The 24,148-nt window shown below is 39.3% G+C and overlaps 1 protein-coding gene and 1 long non-coding RNA gene across 12 annotated transcripts; one reads left to right on the top strand and one right to left on the bottom strand.

The window, feature by feature from the left end:
* Positions 1-2,808: 2,808 nt before the first annotated feature.
* Positions 2,809-15,986, bottom strand: LOC110516512 (sialic acid-binding Ig-like lectin 14). 7 transcript variants are annotated; one of them, XM_090229227.1, is made up of 9 exons: positions 15,769-15,906; positions 14,897-14,978; positions 8,809-8,960; positions 8,252-8,629; positions 7,690-8,010; positions 5,576-5,833; positions 5,161-5,454; positions 3,371-3,467; positions 2,809-3,116 (listed from the first exon to the last, which is right to left on the bottom strand). In XM_090229227.1, exons 3-9 carry the CDS (start codon positions 8,867-8,869, stop codon positions 3,002-3,004), a joined length of 1,524 nt encoding a protein of 507 aa, XP_090085353.1. In that variant the 5' UTR covers positions 8,870-8,960; positions 14,897-14,978; positions 15,769-15,906; the 3' UTR covers positions 2,809-3,001. The 7 variants fall into 7 exon arrangements, with proteins under 7 accessions (XP_090085353.1, XP_090085352.1, XP_090085351.1 ...); XM_090229226.1 differs by having other exon boundaries at positions 14,897-15,986; XM_090229225.1 differs by lacking the exons at positions 14,897-14,978; positions 15,769-15,906 and adding an exon at positions 11,104-12,707.
* LOC149984533 (uncharacterized) lies at positions 14,242-22,852 on the top strand. 5 transcript variants are annotated; one of them, XR_016494611.1, is made up of 6 exons: positions 14,266-14,383; positions 14,551-14,620; positions 14,743-15,081; positions 15,961-16,129; positions 17,574-17,685; positions 21,329-22,852. It is a non-coding gene; the product is annotated as an uncharacterized LOC149984533 (long non-coding RNA). The 5 variants fall into 5 exon arrangements; XR_016494612.1 differs by having other exon boundaries at positions 14,295-14,383; positions 14,554-14,620; XR_016494615.1 differs by lacking the exon at positions 14,743-15,081 and having other exon boundaries at positions 14,242-14,383; positions 14,554-14,620.
* Positions 22,853-24,148: the final 1,296 nt, after the last annotated feature.

The raw sequence follows: 24,148 nt of genomic DNA, 5'->3' as shown, positions 1-24,148 counted from the left end.
AAAGTATTGAGATAAACTTTTGTTATTGACCAAATACTTATTTTGTGATTTTCTGGATTTTTTTTCTCATTTTGTGTGTCATAGTTAAAGTGTAGCTATGATGAAAATTACAGGCCTCTCTCATCTTTTTAAGTGGGAGAACTTGCACAATTGGAGGCTGACTAAATACTTTTTTGCCCCACTGTATATATATATATAGTCGTGGCCAAAAATATAGGCACCCTTGCACTTTTTTAAAATAATGCCCCATTTCTTCCAGAAAAATGTTGAAATCATATGTATGTCTTCAGTGTGCAGTTGAACAAAACAAAAAAATCTATATAATTTGCTATGTCTTAGCTCATTCCACAAAGAAATCCTTAAATGGCCCGGACAATATTATTGGCACCTTCTTGAAGTAGTTAGAAATAATTAGATTTCAAGCAGGTGATTCTCATTTACTTTGGAATTGAACTCACCTGCGGTGAGTTGAAGGTGCCTGCAGTATAAAAATCACGTATTCAACCAGTTTGAATAGTGTCACTGTGTGTACCGCAATGAGCATGGACAAAAGAAAGAAAACCAAAGAATTATCTGAGGAGGTCAGACTCAAGATTATAGCCAACCATGGACAATCTCAAGGCTACAAGTCCATCTCCAGAGACTTTGATGTTCCTGCTTCCACCATACGTAATGTTATCAAGAAGTTTAAAACTTCTCTAGTCTAGGTGGGACGGTAGCTTAACTTCTTGTTAATCCAGTCGTGGTGTCAGATTTCAAAAAGGCTTTAAGGCGAAAGCAAACCATGCGATTATCTGAGGACAGCGCCCAGCATACAAATGCATAACAATCATTTTAAAATAGGCAGGTGGTGACACAAAAGTCAGAAATAATTACATAACTCATGCCTTACCTTTGAAGAGCTTCTTCTGTAGGCACTCCAATATGTCCCAGAAACATCACAAATGGTCCTTTTGTTCTATAAACTCCTTTTTTATATCCCCAAAATGTCAATTTATTTGGCGCGTTTGATTCAGAAAAACACCGGTTCCAACTCGCCCAACATGACTACAAATGATCTAATAAGTTACCTGTAAACTTTGTCCAAACATTTCAAACAACTTTCCTAATCCATCCTTAGGTATCCTAATACGTAAATAATCGATACAATTTAAGTGGAGTGAGCTACAGGTCACTAGCGGATAAAATCAAAGTGGAGTGAGCTACAGGTGGCGCGCATCAAACAAAAAATAAAACTTGGCTTGACTCTCATTCTGAATAACCGTACTTCTTCATTTCTCAAAGGAAATACATCAACCAATTTCTAAAGACTGTTGACATCTAGTGGAAGCCATAGGAACTGCAACCAAGTGCCTCATAAATCTAGTTACCCATAGAAAACCAATTGATAACACAGTCTACTCAACAAATTAAAAAATCCTGGATGGTTTGTCCTCGGGGTTTCGCCTGCCAAACAAGGTCTGTTATACTCACAGACATAATTTTAACCGTTTTAGAAACTGTACAGTGTTTTCTATCCAAATCTATATTTGCGTCTATTATATGCATATCCTAGCTTCTGGGCCTGAGTAGCAGGGAGTTTACTTTGGGCACATTTTTCATCCGGATGTCAAAATACCACCCCCTATCCCAAAGAAGGACCATGCCAATGCAGGCAACCTTACTGGACGTGGCCACCAAAGAAAAATGTATGTAAGTTTTCAGCGAAGGATTGTTCGATTGGTGGAGAAAGCACCTTGGTCAACTGCCACACACATTCAAGCTGACCTTCAGACACAAGGTACGACAGTTTCAACTCGCACCATCCGTAGCCAACTCAATGAAACAGGGTTATATGGCAGGAGACCCAGGAAGACCCCACTGCTGAGAGAAAGACATAAGAGAGCCCGACTGCAATTTGCCAAAACACACCTGAACATGCCAAAATCCTTCTGGGATAATGTCCTGTGAACAGATGAGACCAAATTAGAGCTTTTTGGTAAAGCACCCAGGAATGGTTCAAGACAAAACGCTGGACTGTTCTGAAGTGGCCAGCAATGAATCCAGATCTAAATCCCATTGAATACTTGTGGAGAGATCTGAAAACAACAGTGAGGAGAGGGCACCCTTCTAATCTGGGAGAACTGGAGCAGTTTGCACAAGAGGATTGGGCTAAACTGCCAGTACAGAGGTGCTCATTGATGGTTATAGGAAGCACTTGATTGCAGTTATTTTGACCAAAGGCTGTGCTACCAAATATCAAGTCGAGGGTGTCAATAATTTTGTTACTGCCATTTGAATATTTTCTGATTTAAATCAATATATTGTGTTCTGAATCAAAAACAAAGGTTCTGTAATATTAACAGTGAAATAAAGAACTGTGGAGACCAAATACTTTATTCAATTTCAACTTATTTTTAGGGAAAATTGTGAGTTACTTGGAAAAAAGTGCAAGGATGCCAATATTTTGGCCACGACAGTATATATTATTTCATACAGTTTCTCCATTACTTAACTAACAGTTAATCTCATGCCACCTCTTCATTGTTTACAGTAACTACATCACACATATTTTTTTTACCACAATATGGAATGGAAATATATATATATATATATATATATATATATATATATATATATTGAAGTCAGAGAATTGGCAGGTGAAGGAATCTACAGCAATGCACAAAGTGCAATGAGCAAATGTACAATTTCAGGATGAAAGTGCAGAGTGCAAAGAATCACTATATCTCCATGTTTGATTCACATAGTCTCTCTAAAGTAAAACATTTAAAAAGTATGTGATTTAAAAAAAACGTATAATACTTGTGCTTTTCCATGAAATACATAATCATTTTTATTATAAAAAATTGTGCTTAATAACTTGTTCATTTTATGCATACAAATCAGAAACTTTACTAAGATGATAAGTGTGAATTATTTTACATGAAAATGATCTCAGTCTACTGAAAACTCTCAGCATAATCTTAGGAGTGGGGGGGGGGGGGGGGGGGGGGGTGCTCAATCATCTTGGACGCCTGGCAATGACCTCATACTCTTCCTGAGACGTGTATTTTTTTTTATCCAATGAGATGTAGGCACTCTCTTCTTCTTTTGGTTTCACATTCTTACCTTGCATCCTTTAAGAACCACAATAAAAACCAAGTGGTAGGGTTAAGTTACTTCTAGCACTCAGAGAAAGTAAATCTAGGCCTATAGTAAGCATCTTATCAGACAGTGTCTGGGCTTATAATAGGTACTTTGAGAAATAAAGTGTCCTGTACACGTTAAAAAAATACATCTATGAACCAGATGTGAAATACATTGGCAGAAAATAAGAAGTATAACTATCCTCATTTTGTCTCTATTGTGCTATAAGTGAAAAGGATCCTACCGTATGTAAGCATTTGTAGACAGGTAGATGAGAAGGGCTACAGTCACACTGAGAGACATACCAGCTATGGTCCAGGGGAGAACTGCATTCCCACATCCTTCAGAAAGATCAACAATTTATGAAGAGAGAAAGAGTGTCATTAGAGCAGTCTAGACCTATTGCAATAACCACACCATAGGTGGAAATCCCAGGGGGGACGGGGAACACCCCCACCCTGGGAAATATTTTTCCCTCCCAATATATCACTGTAAACATAACTATGTAATTTCAATCATATTAATAATACGCAATGAAAGCACTTGTGCTGATTATAGACAATTAATAGTGCGTTTTTAAGTTTCAAAAGATTGCGACCACCCAGCAGTGGCACATGATGCAGGTCTGTTGTTGGTGGCTGACCTCCAGTAAGTAGGTCAAACAAAGGATATGTTAGACACTTCTTTACTACCACTCAATACAAGAAAACACGTGTATAACCGTCACCAGTTATCTTTTTCGCTGCATTAAAGTACAGGTCACTCTTTATGTTGAGCTAGCACCTATTGCATTTATGCATTTATTCCAAGATCAGCATGCAGCTGTAGTGCTTCGAAGGCCCTGTGATAAGGTTAGCGATAAACTGAACTCCAAACTGAACAGAACTACACTCTCTTCTACCATTGTCTTAAATATCTTTAATGGTCTCGTTGTAAAAGCTAAAATGTCGTTGGGGACTACGAAGCACCTGTGTTCCAACCTTGGAGTAAACTGACATGAGCAAAGATTATAGCAAACACCACATAAATGTAATTGGTGCTCGCTAGCTCTGCAAATTCAGCTATTGTGAGAAGCCAGCCAATATAAAACTAAAACATATACTATATTAAAATTACAAAAAGTTGTTGTGTAAATGGTGAACTCATACAGCTGTCAACCCTTGTCACTGCAATCCGTTTTACATTTGCTAGCTGACTAGCAAGCTACCTGGTAGATTAAAGCTCCTTATAGAATGATAGAAGATAGATGATAGAAGCCCATCTCCTACTGTAAATAACCTGCACACTGTATGTGTGTGTGTGTGTGTGGCCAGCCAGCTATATAGTGACATCAGCAGGAGTCAGTAATAGATCATCAGTAATAGAATGTACCTTTCACATTTCCCATTCAAACACAGGAAGATACAACAGATGGTGGCTGAGAGGGCTGCACCAACCACAAATGCAGTAATCAGTTTTAGGTCCGACAGCAAAGCTATAATGCCTTCCAATTCCTTCTCTAAAAAGAGAACAACAACTCTGAATGAGAAGTGGCTCACATTCCTTCATATCCTCTGGAAGAAAATATTAATTTCCCTAAGCCTAAATGTACAGAACATCCTCAATGCTATAATCTTTGCTCACGTCAGTTTACTCCAAGGTTGGCACACAGGTGCTTCGTAGTCCCCAACGGCATTTTAGCTTTTACAACGAGACCATTAAAGATATTTAAGACAATGGTAGAAGAGAGTGTAGTTCTGTTCAGTTTGGAGTTCAGTTTATCGCTAACCTTATCACAGGGCCTTCGAAGCACTACAGCTGCATGCTGATCTTGGAATAAATGCATAAATGCAATAGGTGCTAGCTCAACATAAAGAGTGACCTGTACTTTAATGCAGCGAAAAAGAAGACTGGTGACGGTTATACACGTGTTTTCTTGTATTGAGTGGTAGTAAAGAAATGTCTAAATGTACAGAACATCCTCAATATTGCAAACATTGGGTGGGAATGGGAAGCTGTGACTCTCTAACCAAGTAACTTGACATACATATTTACCTCTTTGCTTTTCTTGGCTCTTATTTTGTGTGACCTGCAGCTTCTCTCTCACTACACCCACCACATTGCTGCTGACACACTCCACAGTGGTGTTGTTGTGGTTTCCAACAGGCAGACTGATGGTGCTGTTCACTGAGGAACCCAAAACTGATGTAGTGGGGCTGCACCTCTCTGTGTTGAGCTCCAGCAGTGGCCACACTATGAGGGGTGAGGGAACCCCCTGACTGACACACACACAGGTCATGACCTCTGCCTGGTCCACACACCCAGAGCCAGGAAGAATCACAGGAAGGTCTGGAAAAAGACAGTGAAGAGAGAGATATCAGTGATAGATTGATGCTAAAAACATGCCAGAGTAATTCCAGATCATAAAATATGACATGAGTTTGTATATTACAGTCAAGTTAGTACTTACACATCACAGTGACAACAGTGGAAGCTGTCATAGTCCTGTTGAGGTGTTGAACTGTACACACATACTCCCCAGCATGTTCTCTTGTCACATTGGAGATGGTGAGAGTGGCATTTTCAGTGTAATTCTGAAGTGGGGCACTTGTCCCGTTCTTACTCCAAGTGATGTCAGATGGAGGGTAACTGTCAACTCTGCAGGTCAGATCCAGGGTACCATCCTCCTTCACCATTTCATTTCCAGTTATTTGGGGGTCTTTCACATCTTTAAGTGCAAAGAGTTTCTAATTGTACAGATGTATTTTTAAACATACACTAAATTCAGACTATGTTGGTTGAGGGACTAATAACAATGGATCATGATTAAAAAGGGGAAAAGTCAAAGCCATGACATACAGTGCCTTGCGAAAGTATTCGGCCCCCTTGAACTTTGCGACCTTTTGCCACATTTCAGGCTTCAAACATAAAGATATAAAACTGTATTTTTTTGTGAAGAATCAACAACAAGTGGGACACAATCATGAAGTGGAACGACATTTATTGGATATTTCAAACTTTTTTAACAAATCAAAAACTGAAAAATTGGGCGTGCAAAATTATTCAGCCCCTTTACTTTCAGTGCAGCAAACTCTCTCCAGAAGTTCAGTGAGGATCTCTGAATGATCCAATGTTGACCTAAATGACTAATGATGATAAATACAATCCACCTGTGTGTAATCAAGTCTCCGTATAAATGCACCTGCACTGTGATAGTCTCAGAGGTCCGTTAAAAGCGCAGAGGGCATCATGAAGAACAAGGAACACACCAGGCAGGTCCGAGATACTGTTGTGAAGAAGTTTAAAGCCGGATTTGGATACAAAAAGATTTCCCAAGCTTTAAACATCCCAAGGAGCACTGTGCAAGCGATAATATTGAAATGGAAGGAGTATCAGACCACTGCAAATCTACCAAGACCTGGCCGTCCCTCTAAACTTTCAGCTCATACAAGGAGAAGACTGATCAGAGATGCAGCCAAGAGGCCCGTGATCACTCTGGATGAACTGCAGAGATCTACAGCTGAGGTGGGAGACTCTGTCCATAGGACAACAATAAGTCGTATATTGCACAAATCTGGCCTTTATGGAAGAGTGGCAAGAAGAAAGCCATTTCTTAAAGATATCCATAAAAACTGTCGTTTAAAGTTTGCCACAAGCCACCTGGGAGACACACCAAACATGTGGAAGAAGGTGCTCTGGTCAGATGAAACCAAAATTGAACTTTTTGGCAACAATGCAAAACGTTATGTTTGGCGTAAAAGCAACACAGCTGAACACACCATCCCCACTGTCAAACATGGTGGTGGCAGCATCATGGTTTGGGCCTGCTTTTCTTCAGCAGGGACAGGGAAGATGGTTAAAATTGATGGGAAGATGGATGGAGCCAAATACAGGACCATTCTGGAAGAAAACCTGATGGAGTCTGCAAAAGACCTGAGACTGGGACAGAGATTTGTCTTCCAACAAGACAATGATCCAAAACATAAAGCAAAATCTACAATGGAATGGTTCAAAAATAAACATATCCAGGTGTTAGAATGGCCAAGTCAAAGTCCAGACCTGAATCCAATCGAGAATCTGTGGAAAGAACTGAAAACTGCTGTTCAAATGCTCTCCATCCAACCTCACTTGGCTCGAGCTGTTTTGCAAGGAGGAATGGGAAAAAATGTCACTCTCGATGTGCAAAACTGATAGAGACATACCCCAAGCGACTTACAGCTGTAATCGCAGCAAAAGGTGGCGCTACAAAGTATTAACTTAAGGGGGCTGAATAATTTTGCACGCCCAATTTTTCAGTTTGTGATTTGTTAAAAAAGTTTGAAATATCCAATAAATGTCATTCCACTTCATGATTGTGTCCCACTTGTTGTTGATTCTTCACAAAAAAATACAGTTTTATATCTTTATGTTTGAAGCCTGAAATGTGGCAAAAGTTCAAGGGGGCCGAATACTTTCGCAAGGCACTGTAACTGCAGGTGGAGCCTTCATACTGTATCATTTGCTTATTATCAAGGTTATTCTTAGGTTTCAAAGATTCTCTGGAACAAGGTGTTTAATGTCAAATGTAGGATAGGTGGTACTCACATGTCACATTCAAAGTTACTGTCTCTTCAATTTGATATTTTTTCTGGAAGGTTACTTGACACGTAACCATCATGTTGTGGTGTTCAGCTGAGGGGGTAAAGGTCAACGTTGAGAAGTGGGTTGTCGTCACAGTGGTCAGGTCCTCTCTCTCCTGTATGGTGGTGTTGTCTCTGAGCTCAGTGATGTTGTCTCCTGTTCCTCTCCATGTCCATGTGATGTTAGGAGGAGTTCCAGAGCACATCCCCGGGGCGATGCAGGTCAGAGTAGCTGGTTCTCCCTCTGTCAGAGGAGGAGTCAACACTGAGGGCTTCTGGGTCAGAGCTGGAGGCAGGAAATACAAACACAGAAGTGAGTTTTACATCTGTGTACAGCAGTGACACAATCAGCCGTAGGAGAGCAGCATGCATGTGATGACTCTGAATGGGAGTTTTCCCAGTAATGTCTTCTTATGATAGGACTTTATAATAAGGGAGACCTGAGGGGGAACTTGGCAAGTCTGTACTGTATACAATTAACTACAATAATAGGTTGTCACTGTAACTGGTAATAATAGTCATAGTACCGCTCACTGTGATGCTCACTTTCTTCGAGTATGTATATGAACTTGGAAGTCTGAATTGATACTCTCCAGCATCATTCTTTCTGATGTCGTTGATGATCACACTACAGTTCTTCTTTGTCAGATCAGTCTCCAGTAGAGATACTCTCTGTTTATAACCCTTCTGAGCTTTAGAGTGAGTTTCAGAGTGGAAAATTATGTTTTTATCCTCATCACATCTGTCACTTTCAGGGCACTTGAACCATACTGCAGCGGTAGGCTTGATGTTATCAGAGTGAGTGAAAGTACATGAAATAACAGCACATAGTCCCTTCTCTGCTGTTATTTCTGCTGGACTGAAGGTGATGGTCCAGGGTGATGCTGTTGGCGGTGCTGCCAGTTCTGATGGAGGGAAATGAATACAGTCATGAGTAATACAGAAAGCACTTGGATACTACTTCACTTGTTCGTAAACATGTTTTATGAGATAGTGTCTACTGAGATATTTGCCATACCACTACTCCTACCACATCTACTAATGATTATCACATTAACATTAGTTGTGATAAAAGGGACCTTACTACCGCATGTGGCTCTCTCTGTCAGAGAGAGAAGTAGAGCTGCCGAGATGAGGACCCACATCCTGCTTCCACTGCCTTGATGAATCAATCACAGTACCGGGGTCTCTTTCCTCTTTCTCTTCTTGTCACTGTCTCTGTCTGTGTCTTCTGGTCTGGAGCACAAGTGTGAAATAGAATATGAAATGGTGTTGTGATAATAACAACATATAGCAATACACATCCGATATTAACGTTTCATTACATCTTTATGAGTGCTACAGTGTCATTCATAACAACCGTCTTAGCATGTTTATTCAACTAAGAGGTATTTTGCTGTAATGCCTAGAGAGTATGTCAAAGAAAAATGTATGGTCACAGTTCCTATGAGCACCTTCTTCATAATGCATTCCAAGCACATTTATAACTCCTTATGAGTGACTCCCTATAAAACATTATAATGCCCAACATAAGCTTATATGACTGCTCCAAAATATATTTAACTGCATTTATAAATCTTTATGAATAAGCTACAGTTGAAGCCGGAAGTTTACACACACTTAGGTTGGAGTCATTAAAACTCGTTTTTCAACCACTCCACAAATGTATTGTTAACAAACTATAGTTTTGGCAAGTCGGTTAGGAGATCTACTTTGTGCATGACACAAGTAGTCTTTCCAACAACTGTTTACAGACAGATTATTTCACTTGCTTTACCGTATCACAATTCCACCGGGGCAGCGCTTACATACACTAAGTTGACTGGGCCTTTAAACAGCTTGGAAAAGTCCAGAAAATGATGTCATGGCTTTAGAAGCTTCTGATAGGCTGATTGATATCATTTGAGTCAATTGGAGGTGTACCTGTAGATGTATTTTCAGGGCTACCTTCAAACTCAGTGCCTCTTTGCTTGACATCATGGGAAAATCAAAAGAAATCAGCCAAGACCTCCAAAAGTCTGGTTCATCCTTGTGAGCAATTTCCAAACGCCTGAAGATACCACCTTCATCTGTACAAACAATAGTATAAACACCATGGGACCACGCAGCCGTCACACCGCTCAGGAAGGATATACGTTTTGTCTCCAAGAGATGAATGTACTTTGGTGCAAAAAGTGCAAATCAATCCCAGGACCACAGCAAATGAGCTTGTGAAGATGCTGGAGGAAACAGGTACAAAAGTATCTATATCCACAGTAAAACGAGTCCTATATCGACATAACCTGAAAGGCTGCCGCTGCTCCAAGGAAGAAGCCACTGCTCCAAAACTGCCATAAAAATTTGCAGTTTGCAACTGCACATGGGGACAAAGATTGTACTTTTGGATAAATGTCTTCTAGTCTGATGAAACAAAAATAGAACTGTTTGGCCATAATGACCATCGTTATCTTTGGAGGGAAAGGGGGAGGCTTGCAAGCTGAAGAACATCATCCCAAGCGTGAAGCACGGGGGTGGCAGCATCATGTTGTGGGGGTGCTTTGCTGCAGGAGGGACTGGTGCACTTCACAAAATAGATGGCATCATGAGGTAGGAAAATTATGTGGTTATGTTGAAGCAACATCTCAAGACATCAGTCAGGAAGTTAAAGCTTGGTCGCAAACAGGGCTTCTAAACGAACAATGACCCCAAGCATACTTCCAACGTTGTGGCAAAATGGCTTAAGGACAACAAAGTCAATGTATTGGAGTGACCATCACAAACCCCTGACCTCAATCCTATTGAAAATGTGTGGGCAGAACTGAAAAAGCATGTGCGAGCATGGAGGCCTTCAAACCTGACTCAGTTACATCAGCTCAGTCAGGAGAAATGGGCCAAAATTCACCCAACTTATTGTGGGAAGCTTGTGGAAGGCTACCCAAAATGTTTGACCCAAGTTAAACCATTTAAAGGCCATGCTACCAAATACTAATTCAGTGTATGTAAACTTCTGACCCACTGGGAATGTGATGAAAGAAATAAAAGCCAAAATAAATCATTCTCTCTGCTATTATTCTGATATTTCACATTCTTAAAATAAAGTGGTGATCCTAACTGACTTAAGACAGGGAATATTTACTATGATTAAATGTCAGGAATTGTGAAAAACTGAGTTTAAATGTATTTGGCTAAGGTGTATGTAAACTTCCGACTTCAACTCTATATAAAGCCTTATGAAGCAATGTGATGTAATGCCCTAAATGATTCATAGAAAATTACCATTACATTAAGTAGTCATAATCAAGTTTTAACAGTCATTCAATGTAACAAAACAAAAATATATAATGGTTGAATAGCTTGTCTTTCGATCCATGCAGAAAGTTAGACTGAATCAGCACATTACCTCTCTGTGTGCTCTCTCCTCCTGTTGATCAGGAGCCCTGTGTCTCTCTGATGGGTGTGAACTGTCACTTCATGTCCCCATTCTGTTACTCTCTCTAACTTGGTGCTGCAATCCAGGAAGTCCCTCTATACTGTATACCGCCCAGCCATACTGTATATAGACCATAATCAACCAACCCATCAAACCAACTTGGTTGACATTTAAGTCATTAAGCAGACATTCTTAACCAGAGAAACTTACAGTAGTGAGTCAATGCATTTTTGTACTTTTTCCTGTATTGGTCCGCCGTAGGAATCAAACCCACAACCCAGGCTTTGCAAGCACCGTACTCAAACAACTGAGCCACAGACTGCAATCCCAACACACACTGCAATACCCATGCCTTTTGTATTTACATGCAGTTTTATTTACCATAAGAAAGATTTATACAAGAAAATGTGTACATATTTAAAGATTGGCTGTTTGTAACAAGTACATGTGAATAATATTTCAAATGCCTTGCATTGGATAGAGATACACTTGCAATATCCTCTATCTTTTTTTAAACCCCTCTGTGGTCTGATGGATGAAGTCATTTCCCCAATACGCAAGATCTGCTGAGAAAAGGGTACTTACCTTTATATGAGTTAAAAACACATTCGCTGACATATTCTTCATTAACTCACAAGCATGCTGAATGCATTTATCATGAGCGACAGGTAGCCTACAGTTTAAAAGCGTTGAGACAGTAACTGAAAAGTTGCTAGTTTGATTAACCAAGCATCCAAAGTGGAAAAATCTGCGAAATAGGGTTTAATGTAGAAGACAGATTTTGGTTGAATGCATTCAGTTCCGCAACTGACTATGTATTCCGTTCATTATTAACATTAGAGGCTACTGGTTTGTACTCAATATACACTGCATGACCGGTTTGGGCCGTCCCCAAACTGTTTCCACAAAGTTGGATGCACAGAATCATCTAGAATGTCATTGAATGCTGTAGCGTTAAGCTTTCACTTCACTGGAGCTAAGGGGCATGGCCCGCACCATGAAAACAGCCCGAGGCCATTATTTGTCCTCCACCAAACTTTACAGTAGGCACAATGCATTGGGGAAGGTAGCATTCTACTGGCATCTGCCAAACCCAGATATGTCCATCGGACTACCAGATGGTGAAGCATGATTCATCACTCCAAATAAAGCGTTTCCTCTGCTTCAGAGTCCAATGGAGGCGAGCTTTACGCCACTCCAGCCGACTCTTGGCATTGCGCATGGGGATTTTAGGCTTGTGTGCGGCTGCTTGGCCATGGAAACCCATTTCATGAAGCTCCCGATGAACAGTTCTTGTGCTGACGCTGCTTCCAGAGGCAGTTTGGAACTCGGTAGTGAGTGTTGCATCTGAGGACAGACAATTATTAGGCGCTACACGCCTACCAATTTGCGGCTGAGCCATTGTTGCTCCTAGACATTTCCGCTTCACAATAACAGTACGTATAGTTGACATGGCAGCTCTAGCAGGGCAGAAATTTGACGAACTGACTTGTTGGAAATATGACACCCGATGATGGTGTCACGTTGAAAGTCACTCAGCTCTTCAGTAAGGCCATTCTGCTGCCAATGTTTGTCTATGGAGACAAACATAGACAAACATGACTGTGTGTTCAATTTTTCCATTTGTCAGAAACAGGTGTGGCTGAAATAGCTGAATCCACTAATTTGAAGGGGTTTCGACATACTTTTGAAAAAATAGTGTATTTTGTGATGATTTTATAGCTTATTCAAAATCAGCAGCAAATTAGATAGTTTTTCTTCCACAATCATTCACTTATACATTTATATCAGAACCACATTTGAAGAGTGATGATTCCTCTTTCACAGTTGCATTATTTTTTAAACGTTAAAAAAAATATTTGACCATTACTGCAATTCCTCTAAAAACAATATTACCGTAAAAGCCATTATGCCTTCTTGGTCTTCAACTCGGTTTCCCATTACATTTTTATTGTATTTTAACCAGACATGTTAGTGCATCTTCACAGAGTTTGACCAACCCTTACAACACTCTGTGGGCCCTAGTTTAGTTCCTCTTCACACTTTGAGACTGAGTTAAAGTGCTAAAGTTTTGCTATATTTGTTAGGTGGGGTTTAACTTCTCCTAAATACTTCCGTTTAAACTCTACACCATGTTCCCTGAAATATATGTGTTTCTGCTGTTGAAAAAGGGCGTAAAGTACAGGTCTCCTGAGCAGGCCTCATGCTGCAGCAGGGACAGTATAGCAAACTGTCTTTACAATACCTGCTATCGTGACTTTTATAAGGGATTCTAGATATGGCTTCATTTGGGCTCAATTCTGGTGGCATGAGCCTCAACCTGTTGGCTACTCCTGCAAATGCCTTCCAAAGTCTCTCATCAGTATGCACCAAACTACAGATACTCACACAGTTGGTACCTAAACTAAAAGCCTTGTAGAGTTATTCTAGCCATTGTAAGTCATAGTCAAACTGAATGGAATTTAAATGAAATTTAGGGTAAACCTAAAGTGTGTTAACAACTAAGTAAAACATACTCAACTGATGCATTTGGCACAATCGTTGTGATAAAACGGGGGTTTTCTGCACAAATATAATTACATAAGCGTTGGAAGCCTGCAGTGGTTGTTTGAACTCTTTATTGTATCACCAAAATATCAGCTATCACAACCATGGTGTCAAATGCGTCGTACATCATTTGTACAACCTAAGTGTGTATGGGGCCCAAAGATATCTGTTGAGTCAGATATTAGTGAACTATTAGTAAAGATCAACCAGCAGCATAAAGTATAGTTGTATATGGTCTACCAATGACTTTTGGTTTGAATTTGGTTGTTTTTGTAATACATTGAGATGCACTAAAAATGCATTCCCAGGATAAAACTGACCAATGTGAACCATATGCAGTTATTTTCATCTGAAATATGAACTGCCCTCATGCATTAGTTCAAAGACTAAACAAACAAGTATACCAAGGCCCTGAATGTTAATGCAATATTTTAGGTTACTATGCTGACTTTAGTATATTCTACAACTGTTTCGAATTGTACTGACATTAACACAGTGTTGTACTGTGCAACAGTTTATATTGTTTCAACACAAAATTAGGTTGTGAAAAGGGGGAACTAAAGATAGATACTGACTCGACTCTGGCCTCTACAGATATTTTTACATTTCCCGCAGCCAGAAATGACAGAAAATATTTAGATATCTCCACCGAACAAAGAGAGCTAAGTGAGACAGACAGAGGGCTGGTACACAGTAGGGAGTGGTAAGTTGATTTATAACAATATAAACAAGTCATTAAGTCAGCATATTATGAAGTGATGAATCATTTGTGCATTTGGTTAGCTGTTGAGGGAAATAAATTGTATACTCTCTATTACAGCATAGATTTGTATCTCATAAATCCTGATTTCTTATGTCTTGTGATAAAAGAAGATGCTGGTTGAGATCTGCACCGTGGCTATCTGCTGGGTCATAACAGCAAGTTGTAGTCAGTGCATAGGTACAGTATAATGCTCTATACTTGACAAAAGAGTATAGTAACATGTTTTGGATTAAGATTACTCTCTTTGTAAGCTTTGGCGAGTCAATTGTTAAATGTATTACTATACTGGACATTTTTAGAGCCTCGTGAGACAGGTACAAACTTCTCCATCACAGTGACCCAAGACGTTACAGTAGAGGCTGGACGGTGCATTCCTATATCATGTAAATTCACGTACCCAGGCAACATTACTGAATACGTACGAAGAGTCTGGTTCAAAGGAGATGCACTTACGCCTGTATTTGAAAAAGATGCAGAGGTGTGCGGTGTTGTTTGGCAGTCCCTGAGAGGTCCTGAAAGGTCTTGCAGCTTTTTCCTCGAAGACCAACAAGAAGGAGAAAGCGAGTATAGATTCAAGTTAACATGGGGAGGTGATCAAATGTATGTCTTTCCTGAGAGGGTACGAGTCTCAGTGTCTGGTACGTAAGAAACTATGTCAACAATATACTACTTTCCTTCTCTTAAATCACACTACAGATTATAATGAGTATTACTGTATTGGTCTTTGCCTGATGAAAATATCACCTTATGTGTCCAAGTGAGAATAAATGTAGCCTACACACTCTGAATTCTAATCATGTTCAATTCCAACATATTTTGTCACTGATTCAGAACCTCCAAATGATAATAATCGTGTTCTTCACATCACAGCATAATCGGAATTAAAATGCTTGAAAAATGAATGGTCAAAGTGATCAAACTTTGCCAAATTCTGTTTAGCTCTAACCCAGAAGAAGCCCACTGTGGAGACACCCCCTCTCACAGAGGGAGAGAGGGCCACACTGACCTGCAAAAGTATATTCACTCAAACTAAATGACCTCTGCCCGCAAAGACTAGAATAAGATTTTGTTGGAATAGACTGGAGAGGGACAGAGAACTTAGGCATGTATTTTGGGATAATGGAGCCATCAACAGCAGAAAATACATTCAGTGTGAATAAGTTGTATTTCACTCCTAAATCCGAACATCACAACATCAACCTCACATGTATGGGCATCTACAAGAAGGCCAACATTACTCTGGAGAAAACGGTGACTTTAACAGTAAAATGTACATTCACCTTTCAGAGCATTACCTCATTATCAAAATACATTGCAGTACTTACTCTTCAAGTCTCTGTTAGGTAAACAAGTATTTATTTGTCTTCCCTAGACCGTCCCAAGTTCCTGAATGGCTCGGTGTGTGTGGTCCAGGCAGAGGTCCTGACCTGTGTGTGTGTCAGTCAGGGGGTTCCCTTACCAGTGATTGCTTGGCCAATGTTAGGGGTCTATATTAATTACAGTGTCATCGTCTCCAGGAGTGCCCAAACCGTGAACAGCACCATCACCATGTCTGCCTCAGAATACAAGAACAGCAGCATGGAGTGTGTCAGCAGAAATGTAATTGGCCAGACCGAGATGGAATTCCCCGTACTACACCAAGCTGAAGGGAGCCTGACACATAAGTTCTTCAGTTGAACATTCTATGTATGTATAGGACTAGTGTTACATTTTACAATTTGAGTGAAGATGAATCACCAATTCATTTCTGCTCAAATTCAGCTCAAATCACACCGACAAAGACGTTGTGTCAAGTGCAAAATTCACCATTCATCTCATTATAATGTGGCAATGTGTTAATTTTGAACTTTTCTTCAACAATGTTTGTAATAAATAGGTGACTACTCAGTATATGCTGTTTATACTCAGTTTATGCAGAGTTGAAAAAACTATAGTTTCATGATCACCTCTTTATAAAGCACATTGTTTCATGGTTCGGGCTAGGCCCTTTAGTTCCAGTGAAGGGAAATCTTAACGCTACAGCATACAATGACATTCTAGACGATTCTGTGCTTCCAACTTTGTTGCAAGTTTGGAGAAAGGCCCTTTCCTGTTTCAGCATGCCCCAGTGCACAAAGTGAAGTCCATACAGAAATGATTTGTTGAGATCGGTGTGGAAGATGTTCCAACATGTAGTGGAAAGCCTTCCCATAAGTGCAGGCTGTTGTGGAGGCTATCATAGCAGCAAATGGGGGACCAACTCCATATTAAAGCCCATGATTTTGGAATGAGATGTTTGACGAGCAGGTGTCCACTTACTTCTGGTAATGTAGTGTATGTCAGATACCACATTTCCATCCACAATTTTTATGATAGTAAAGTCATACCGGATTAAAAAAAAGTATGACATCTGTGATGGAAACAGGAAGATTCGATACAATTTTATAAATGCAGACAGATCATTTGTTCGTTCGACATGGTGGGATATCTATGCGAGAAATGGCAGTGGAAACGCCTTTATGCGCAAATATTAAAATAACCACCATAATATCGAAGTATAAACTTGGACTGAAGCAATGATATGGTGTGTGGTCCTCCACTACGATTCAGGAAACCATGCAGTTTATTAGGCTACAAATGAAATCAATGATGAACTTCACAGGGTGGTGCACGGTTATCCTGATTCTACTTTGAAATAAATATCGAGGGTCTTATTCTAATGACATGATCGTTGCTTGACTGCCTTTTGACGAAGAGAAATATTCTCGCTCCTATCCATGATAATTTCATCATGTAGACTAGCCAACCAGCACAGCCTTCCCGCACTGTATATGTGAGCTGTTAGTCTTTATGCCTGTGCCAAAATCAGATTAGGCACATTTGCTATTTACCGCAACAGTTTGTGACAAAACTATCGCTAAAGTTATTAGGTAAATGACAACTTAAGTGAAAAACAACATTTTGTCTGGACTGCGTCATCACACACTGATTATATCCGAAACAAGTTTGTTTGCACATTTGATTCTGCATGAACATCTGTCGCCAATTGGATGGAAACCTAACTAGTGGGGTAAAGAGTAAAAAGTAGAATAGTGTTGGATCAATTAAACAAAGTGTTTTTGTACCAATGAATTTGTATCACTTCCCATAGATATCCCTGGGTCAGAGAAGAGGGATGTTGCAGTCTTTCCCTGGATAATCGTTGGCTTGTCCCTCAGCCTTAATGTGGCACTCCTTGTCTATCTGACCAGCGCTTGTAAATGGTAAGAAAACATTACAATCCCACTGTTTCGTACATGAGGACATACGGCATAAATTCAGGTGGCATAAAATGCTTATCATTGTTATACTGAGCTTTTTTTTAATCAAAAAGTTAAGCAAGGTACGACTGTCTGAGCGAGGTAAATTCAGCGTTGGAAAATGTACCCAAATCTCATACTTAAGTAAAAGTAAAGATACCTTCATAGAAAATGACTCAAGTAAAGTACTACTTGAGTAAAAGTCTAAAAGTATTTGGTTTTAAATATACTTAAGTGTCAAAAGTAAAAGCCCTCTCGAGTGGCGCAGTGGTCTAAGGCACTGCATCGCAGTATTAGTTGTGCCACTAGAGATTCTGCGTTCAAGCGCAGGCTCTGGCACAGCTGGCTGTGACCGGGAGACCCATGGGGCGGCGCACAACTGGGCCAGCGTCGTAGGGGTTAGGGGTTTGGCCGGCAGGGATGTCCTTGTCCCAACATGCACTAGTGATTCCTTTGGTGGACCAGGTGCAGTGCACGCTGACACAGTAGCCAGGTGTACAGTGTTTCCTCTGACACATTGGTGCGGCTGGCTTCCGGGTTAAGTTGGCATTGTGTCAAGAAGCAGTGCAGCTTGTTTGGGTTATGTTTTGGAGGATGCATGGTTCTCGACCTTCACCTGAGTCTGTACTTGGAGTTGCAGCGATGAGACAAGACTGTAACTACCAATTGGATAGCTCAAAAAAGGGTTCAAAAATATATATTTAAAGTACAAACACATCTAAATTCATTATATTAAGCAAACCAGGCCGCACAATTGTATTGTTTTCTTTATTTACGGATAGCCAGGGTCACACTCCAACATTCAGACATAATTTACAAACAAAGCATTTGTGTTTTAGTGAGTCCGCCAGATCAGTGACAGTAGGGATGACCAGAGATGTTCTCTTGATAAGTGTGCGAATTTGACAATTTTCTGTCCTGCTAAGCATTCAAAATGTAACTAGTCCTTTTGGGGGTCAGGGAAAATGTATGGAGTAAAAGTACATAATTTCCTTTAGGAATGTAGTGAAGTAAAAGTAAAAGTCGTCAAAAATATGAACACTAAAGTAAAGTACAGTTACCCCCAAAAAGTACTTAAGTAGTACTTTAAAGTATTTTTTTACTTAAGTGCTCTAGACCACTGGGTAAATTATAATCAAGGAAAACGTTTTAGCTCTGTTTGGCTAACTGAAAGTTGCAACTAGAGAACGCCTAACCTCTCTAACCGCCTAGCGGAGAGTTGCCAGTTCTAATGCCTGGTCCGATGGGAAACGTCTGGTGGAAAGTCAACTAGCAACCGGAGGGTTGCTGGTATCAAATCCTTGATTCTATTGCCTGCGGTTGTGCCCTTGAAAATCGCCACAAAACAACAGCTCCCCAAAACAACAGCCCCCGTACAGTTCCAGCTAAGCAGACTAACGTTATATAGCTAATTAATTTGCTAGCTATCATACAGTAGGCGTATATTAATAATGATATATTTAATATAAGTAGACATGCACTCGTAATTGACTGTAGTGCATATACATTAAAGCACCCACAAGCTACCGGTGGCTGAAAACACAATCATCGAGGGACGAACGAGTGACAAATTTCCGGCCAAGGGTGGTCCATTTAAAAATCATCCCTTCATCCCTCGCCCCTTTCCCTGCAAGTGTATACTCGTCAGACGTCATAATACGTCATTAGAAGTGTCCACTTAATTTGAAGGCTGAGAGGATAGGATTTGTCTTTTAAGTGTTCGGACTACAGGCCTTATCCCCTCAGCCCTCCAATTACACTTACAGGGAAAGGGGCGAGGAAGGAAGGAATGATTCTTAAAAACTTCATGATGCACCCATCCCATTAGCGGAATCATTTTTGTCAACATCCGCTGAATTTCAGAGCTCCAAATTCAAATGAAATTACTAAAAATATAAAATGTTCATGAAATGACAAGTGCAATATAGCAAAACACAGCTTAGCTTGTTGTTAATCCACCTGGCATGTCAGTTTTCAATAAAGCTTTTCGGCGAAAGCATACCAAGCTTTTATGTAAGGACATCTCTCTCAGTAGACAAAATATTGCAAACAGCTAGCAGCCAAGGTCGCAAAAGTCAGAAAAGCAATAAATGAAATCATTTACCTTTGATGATCTTCGGATGTTTGCACTCACGAGACTCCCAGTTACACAATAAATGTTCCTTTTGTTCCATAAAGATTATCTTTATATCCAAAATACCTCCATTTGGTGGCGCGCTATGTTCAGAAATCCACAGGCTCGAGCGGTCACGACATCGCAGACAAAAATTCCAAATAGTATCCGTAATGTTCGTAGAAACATATCAAACGTTTTTTATAATCAATCTTCAGGTTGTTTTTACAATATATAATCGATAATATATCAACCGGGACTGTAGCTTCTTCAATAGGAGAGAGAGAGAAAATGGCTGCTCCAAGCTGTTGCGCATGCTGCTGGCACTCAGCCATCCCCTTACGCGATGTGATCTTTCTCGCTCATTTTCCAAGCCTAAAACTATCTCTAAAAACTGTTCACACCATGGGGATGCCATGGGAAAGGGAATCTGGTTGATATCCCTTTAAATGGAGCGAAGGCAAGCTATGGAACAGAGAACTTTCAGGAAAAACAACACTTCCGGGTTGGATTTTCCTCAGGTTTTCGCCTGAAATATCAGTTCTGTTATACTCACAGACATTATTTTGATGGTTTTGGAAACTTTAGAGTGTTTTCTATCCTAATCTGACAATTATATACACATTCTAGATTCTTGGCCTGAGAAATAGGCAGTTTCATTTGGGTATGTTTTTCATCCAAACATCAAAATACTGCCCCCTACACTCAAGAGGTTTAAATGGACCGCCCTAGCCCGTAAATTCGTCACTCGTTCATTCCAAGATCACTGCCACCGGTAGCTTGTGGGTGCTTTATATGCACAACTGTCAATTATGATTGCATGTGTACTTACATTAACTATATAATCATTAATATACACCTACTGTACTAAGCTAGCAAATTAATTAGCTACCTTACATTAGCCTGCCTAGTTACTGAAGAAGGAAAAAAATGTATTTCTGCAATTTCCAAAAGCTAACCAAACAAAAACATGATTACTTTTATGAGACGTGTTTGTTCATTAGTAGCACAATTTCTAACTTATTTACATGAGTTTTACTTACACTTGTATGTTGACTCCATATTGATGTTGAGGTTCTAAGTTTTGGCTGACTTTTCTTATCGGATGTACAATCATTGCGATTTGAGTTATGGGGCGTTTCAGGCTCCGAAGTGAACATAATTGTACACTCGCAAACTTCCCTTGGCTAATCATTTGGACCGATGACAAATATGGCCGCAGGGGCTGAGGGTTTAGGGGCCGAGGGCTATCTATCTCCCTTGAGTTTGAAACGCTACCCACCTCTCCAACAGGTTTATGTATGTGTGTCTTTCAGGGGTTGGGTTAAAAGAGGTTGGACCTTGTGTGCAACTGCCCATTAAAGAGATCTTAATCTTAAATAACAGGTTGCAACATATTGTACAGTAGATGTTTCCTTTATGTTATTATTTTCAGTTCTGCACAAATTGACCCTAAAATCATCTCAGAGAACAATGTTTTTGTGACTTAAATAGCAAAAAGGGTGGACAGAAGAGAGCTAAAGAAGAAGATAGTACCTACATCTCATTGGACAAGGCAGACGTGTCTCCTGAATATGACATCATCTCCCCGAATCCCCATTGATCCTCTGCTTGTGATAAACTTCTACTTTATTTTAGCGTTTGGTTTTGGCTTGATTTTGCTCTTTTATTTCAATTTCAATTATTTTCTATTGCTATACTTTTTTTGTTGTTGCTTGAGCCCTGAAAACATTTTGACGTGAATGAATTCAACCTATTTTCTGAATAATGTCTCAAGATTTATGCACAAAAAAATAACTAAATTGTAAGAGTTTTTCTGTAAAAGCACATACGGAAGCTACAAGTTCGTGTTATCTTCCACATGTTCAACTATGTTAATCAAAATGGTATGTAGATAATCAAGGTACCACAGTATGGAACGCCGTTTGGGTATTTCCGTGTCAAAAAAGATACACATCAAATAACACTATTTGACACATTGAATAAGCTTTTAATTTGACATGTCAAATAAAACAGTTTAATTGTAGAATGTTGTGTTGGACCGCAACTTCTGGGCTAGCAGCTAGCTTTAGCTTAGTCCCTAGCAAGAGCCACATGTTGTTCGCCCGTTGAAATTGAACTTCAGTTCATGACAAGAAATAGCTAGCCAGCTCCTAAACCCTGGTGCCCAAAGTAAACGTTATATATTGCCAGCTAGCTTCATGAGGCTCGACCAGACCGGGTTATGTGTTGTGAAGCTAGCCACAATAAGGAGTAGGCATAATAGTGGAATTTGCGATTTGACTTCAAAATAAAAGTTCCTCTTTGAAAGTGATGCAGAAGGTAACAACTGGTGGAATCATGCCATATTACCATGTTATTAAACAAGGTTGGAATGTGAAGCAATGAAATGGGGTATCAGTCTACTCGGTGACACCCACAGAACACGACTGTGAAGAGTTTACTCAAATATTAGCGTCGTAGCTCTTATTGCGGGACTGTGACTGTGTGAAATCGCCACCCAAGTCAGCCTATTGTGTGTATTGACATTCATATTGTACTGTACAGCTTTACCTAAGGATTGGGGATCAATGAAATAGGGTATCAGTCTACTCAATACCCAATATATTTTTTCACAACGTCCTCCTCAGAGTTATCAGACTCCAAAACATCCACACAGTATTGTTTTTCCTCTGGAATAGTGTTCAATACACATAGGTTGACAATAAATGTGTCTCAGTTCAGTTGTTTCAGAGTCCAGCAATAAGAGCTACAGTACGACAATAATGTTCTCTGGGTGTCCTGAGTAGACTGAGACCCCATGTCATTGATCCACAATCTATAGGTAAAGCTGTACTGTGAAATAAGTATATATTTTAAGTTTTAATTCACTTTTATTTAACCGGGTATGCCAGTTGAGAACAAGTTCTCATTTACAACTGCGACCTGGCCAAGATGAAGCAAAGCAGTGCGACAAAAACAACAACAGAGAGTTACACATAAACAAACGCACAGTCAATAACACAAAAGAAAGAAAAATAGAAAAAGTTATTTACAGTGTGTGCAAATGTAAAAATAATTATACAAATATATATGAAATATATATGAAGAAAACTGATATATACAAGGGACGAGACAAGACAATCAAAACAGACATCCCCACTGCTAAGCCACCTTGGTTTAGTATGCCCCCAATGCAATTCTAAAGTATAATCCATCCAGTGTGATTTTAACAGATTTTTGTCAAATTAACAAATTATTGTCTTTTGTTGATTTTATATAATAGCATTCCAACCTCTTTTGGCATCATATATTCAATTATGGCATAATTCTACTATTTGTATTAATTTGCATCACTGTCAATGACATACATTTATTTTGAAGGCTAACCGCAAAATCCACTATTGTGGCTAATTCTTATTGTGGCTAGCTTCACATAGATGGGCCCGACCACCATTAATCAAATAAGGACTGTCTTATAAATTAGGGTTATTTTAGATGATGACACCTAGCTATATAGTTAGCTAGCTACTATAGCTACAGAAAACAGATTATTTCGTTTTGCTATGTTTTTGGGGAAGAACATTGTTTGCATCCATGAGCTAGCTAGCTTTTTTTATGACCAGCACTGTAGGCGCGCAGAGACAACTTTACCAGCATCTTTTATATTATTTTGTGTAAAATATATGTTTTATTCATAATACAAAAATCAACTTACATTGCTACATTAAACATACATCAAACAAGAAAATACTCAAACATACAAAACATCTATTAAAATAATAAAAAAAATAAACATTTTTAGTGCAATTGTATTAACTCTGAAAATATCTTATTATAATGATTCAGGAATATGTTATTCTTGTTGTTATTCACTAGGGTTAATGTTTTAATAAGATAATTTAATTCAATCAGAAAAATTTGTAATTTTGGTATAGAATTTTGGAATTTTTGTTTGTGTATAAAGTATTTGGCAAAAATAATTTAAAAAATAACAATCATTTCAGTGGTCTTGTTATCATTGCAATAGTAACATATTATATCTTTCATGTCAAAAACATAGGCAGTGATCATAATGGTAAATAAGTATTTTGCAAGGTTTTCCATAAATTCTAACACAAATTTACATTCAAAGAACAAGTGAGACAGATTCTAATCTTCTTTTTCACAGAAAATGCATATATCATCAATTGGACATCATAGAATTACATGGATATATCTTATGTAAAATTTTGAAGTGCACTTCCTTTACTTTGTTTGGTATACAGTATTTGTAAGGCCTTAACCATGGATTTTTCCAAACAATGTCAGGAATAAGCATGTTCCAGAAAAACC

The sequence above is a fragment of the Oncorhynchus mykiss genome, chromosome 3 (assembly GCF_057628025.1).
Source record: "Oncorhynchus mykiss isolate SJ-2025 chromosome 3, ASM5762802v1, whole genome shotgun sequence".
In the NCBI taxonomy this organism is placed as follows: Eukaryota; Metazoa; Chordata; class Actinopteri; order Salmoniformes; family Salmonidae; genus Oncorhynchus; species Oncorhynchus mykiss.
Note: the sequence above shows the minus strand (reverse complement) of the source record. Positions and strands in the feature narration are given on the sequence as shown.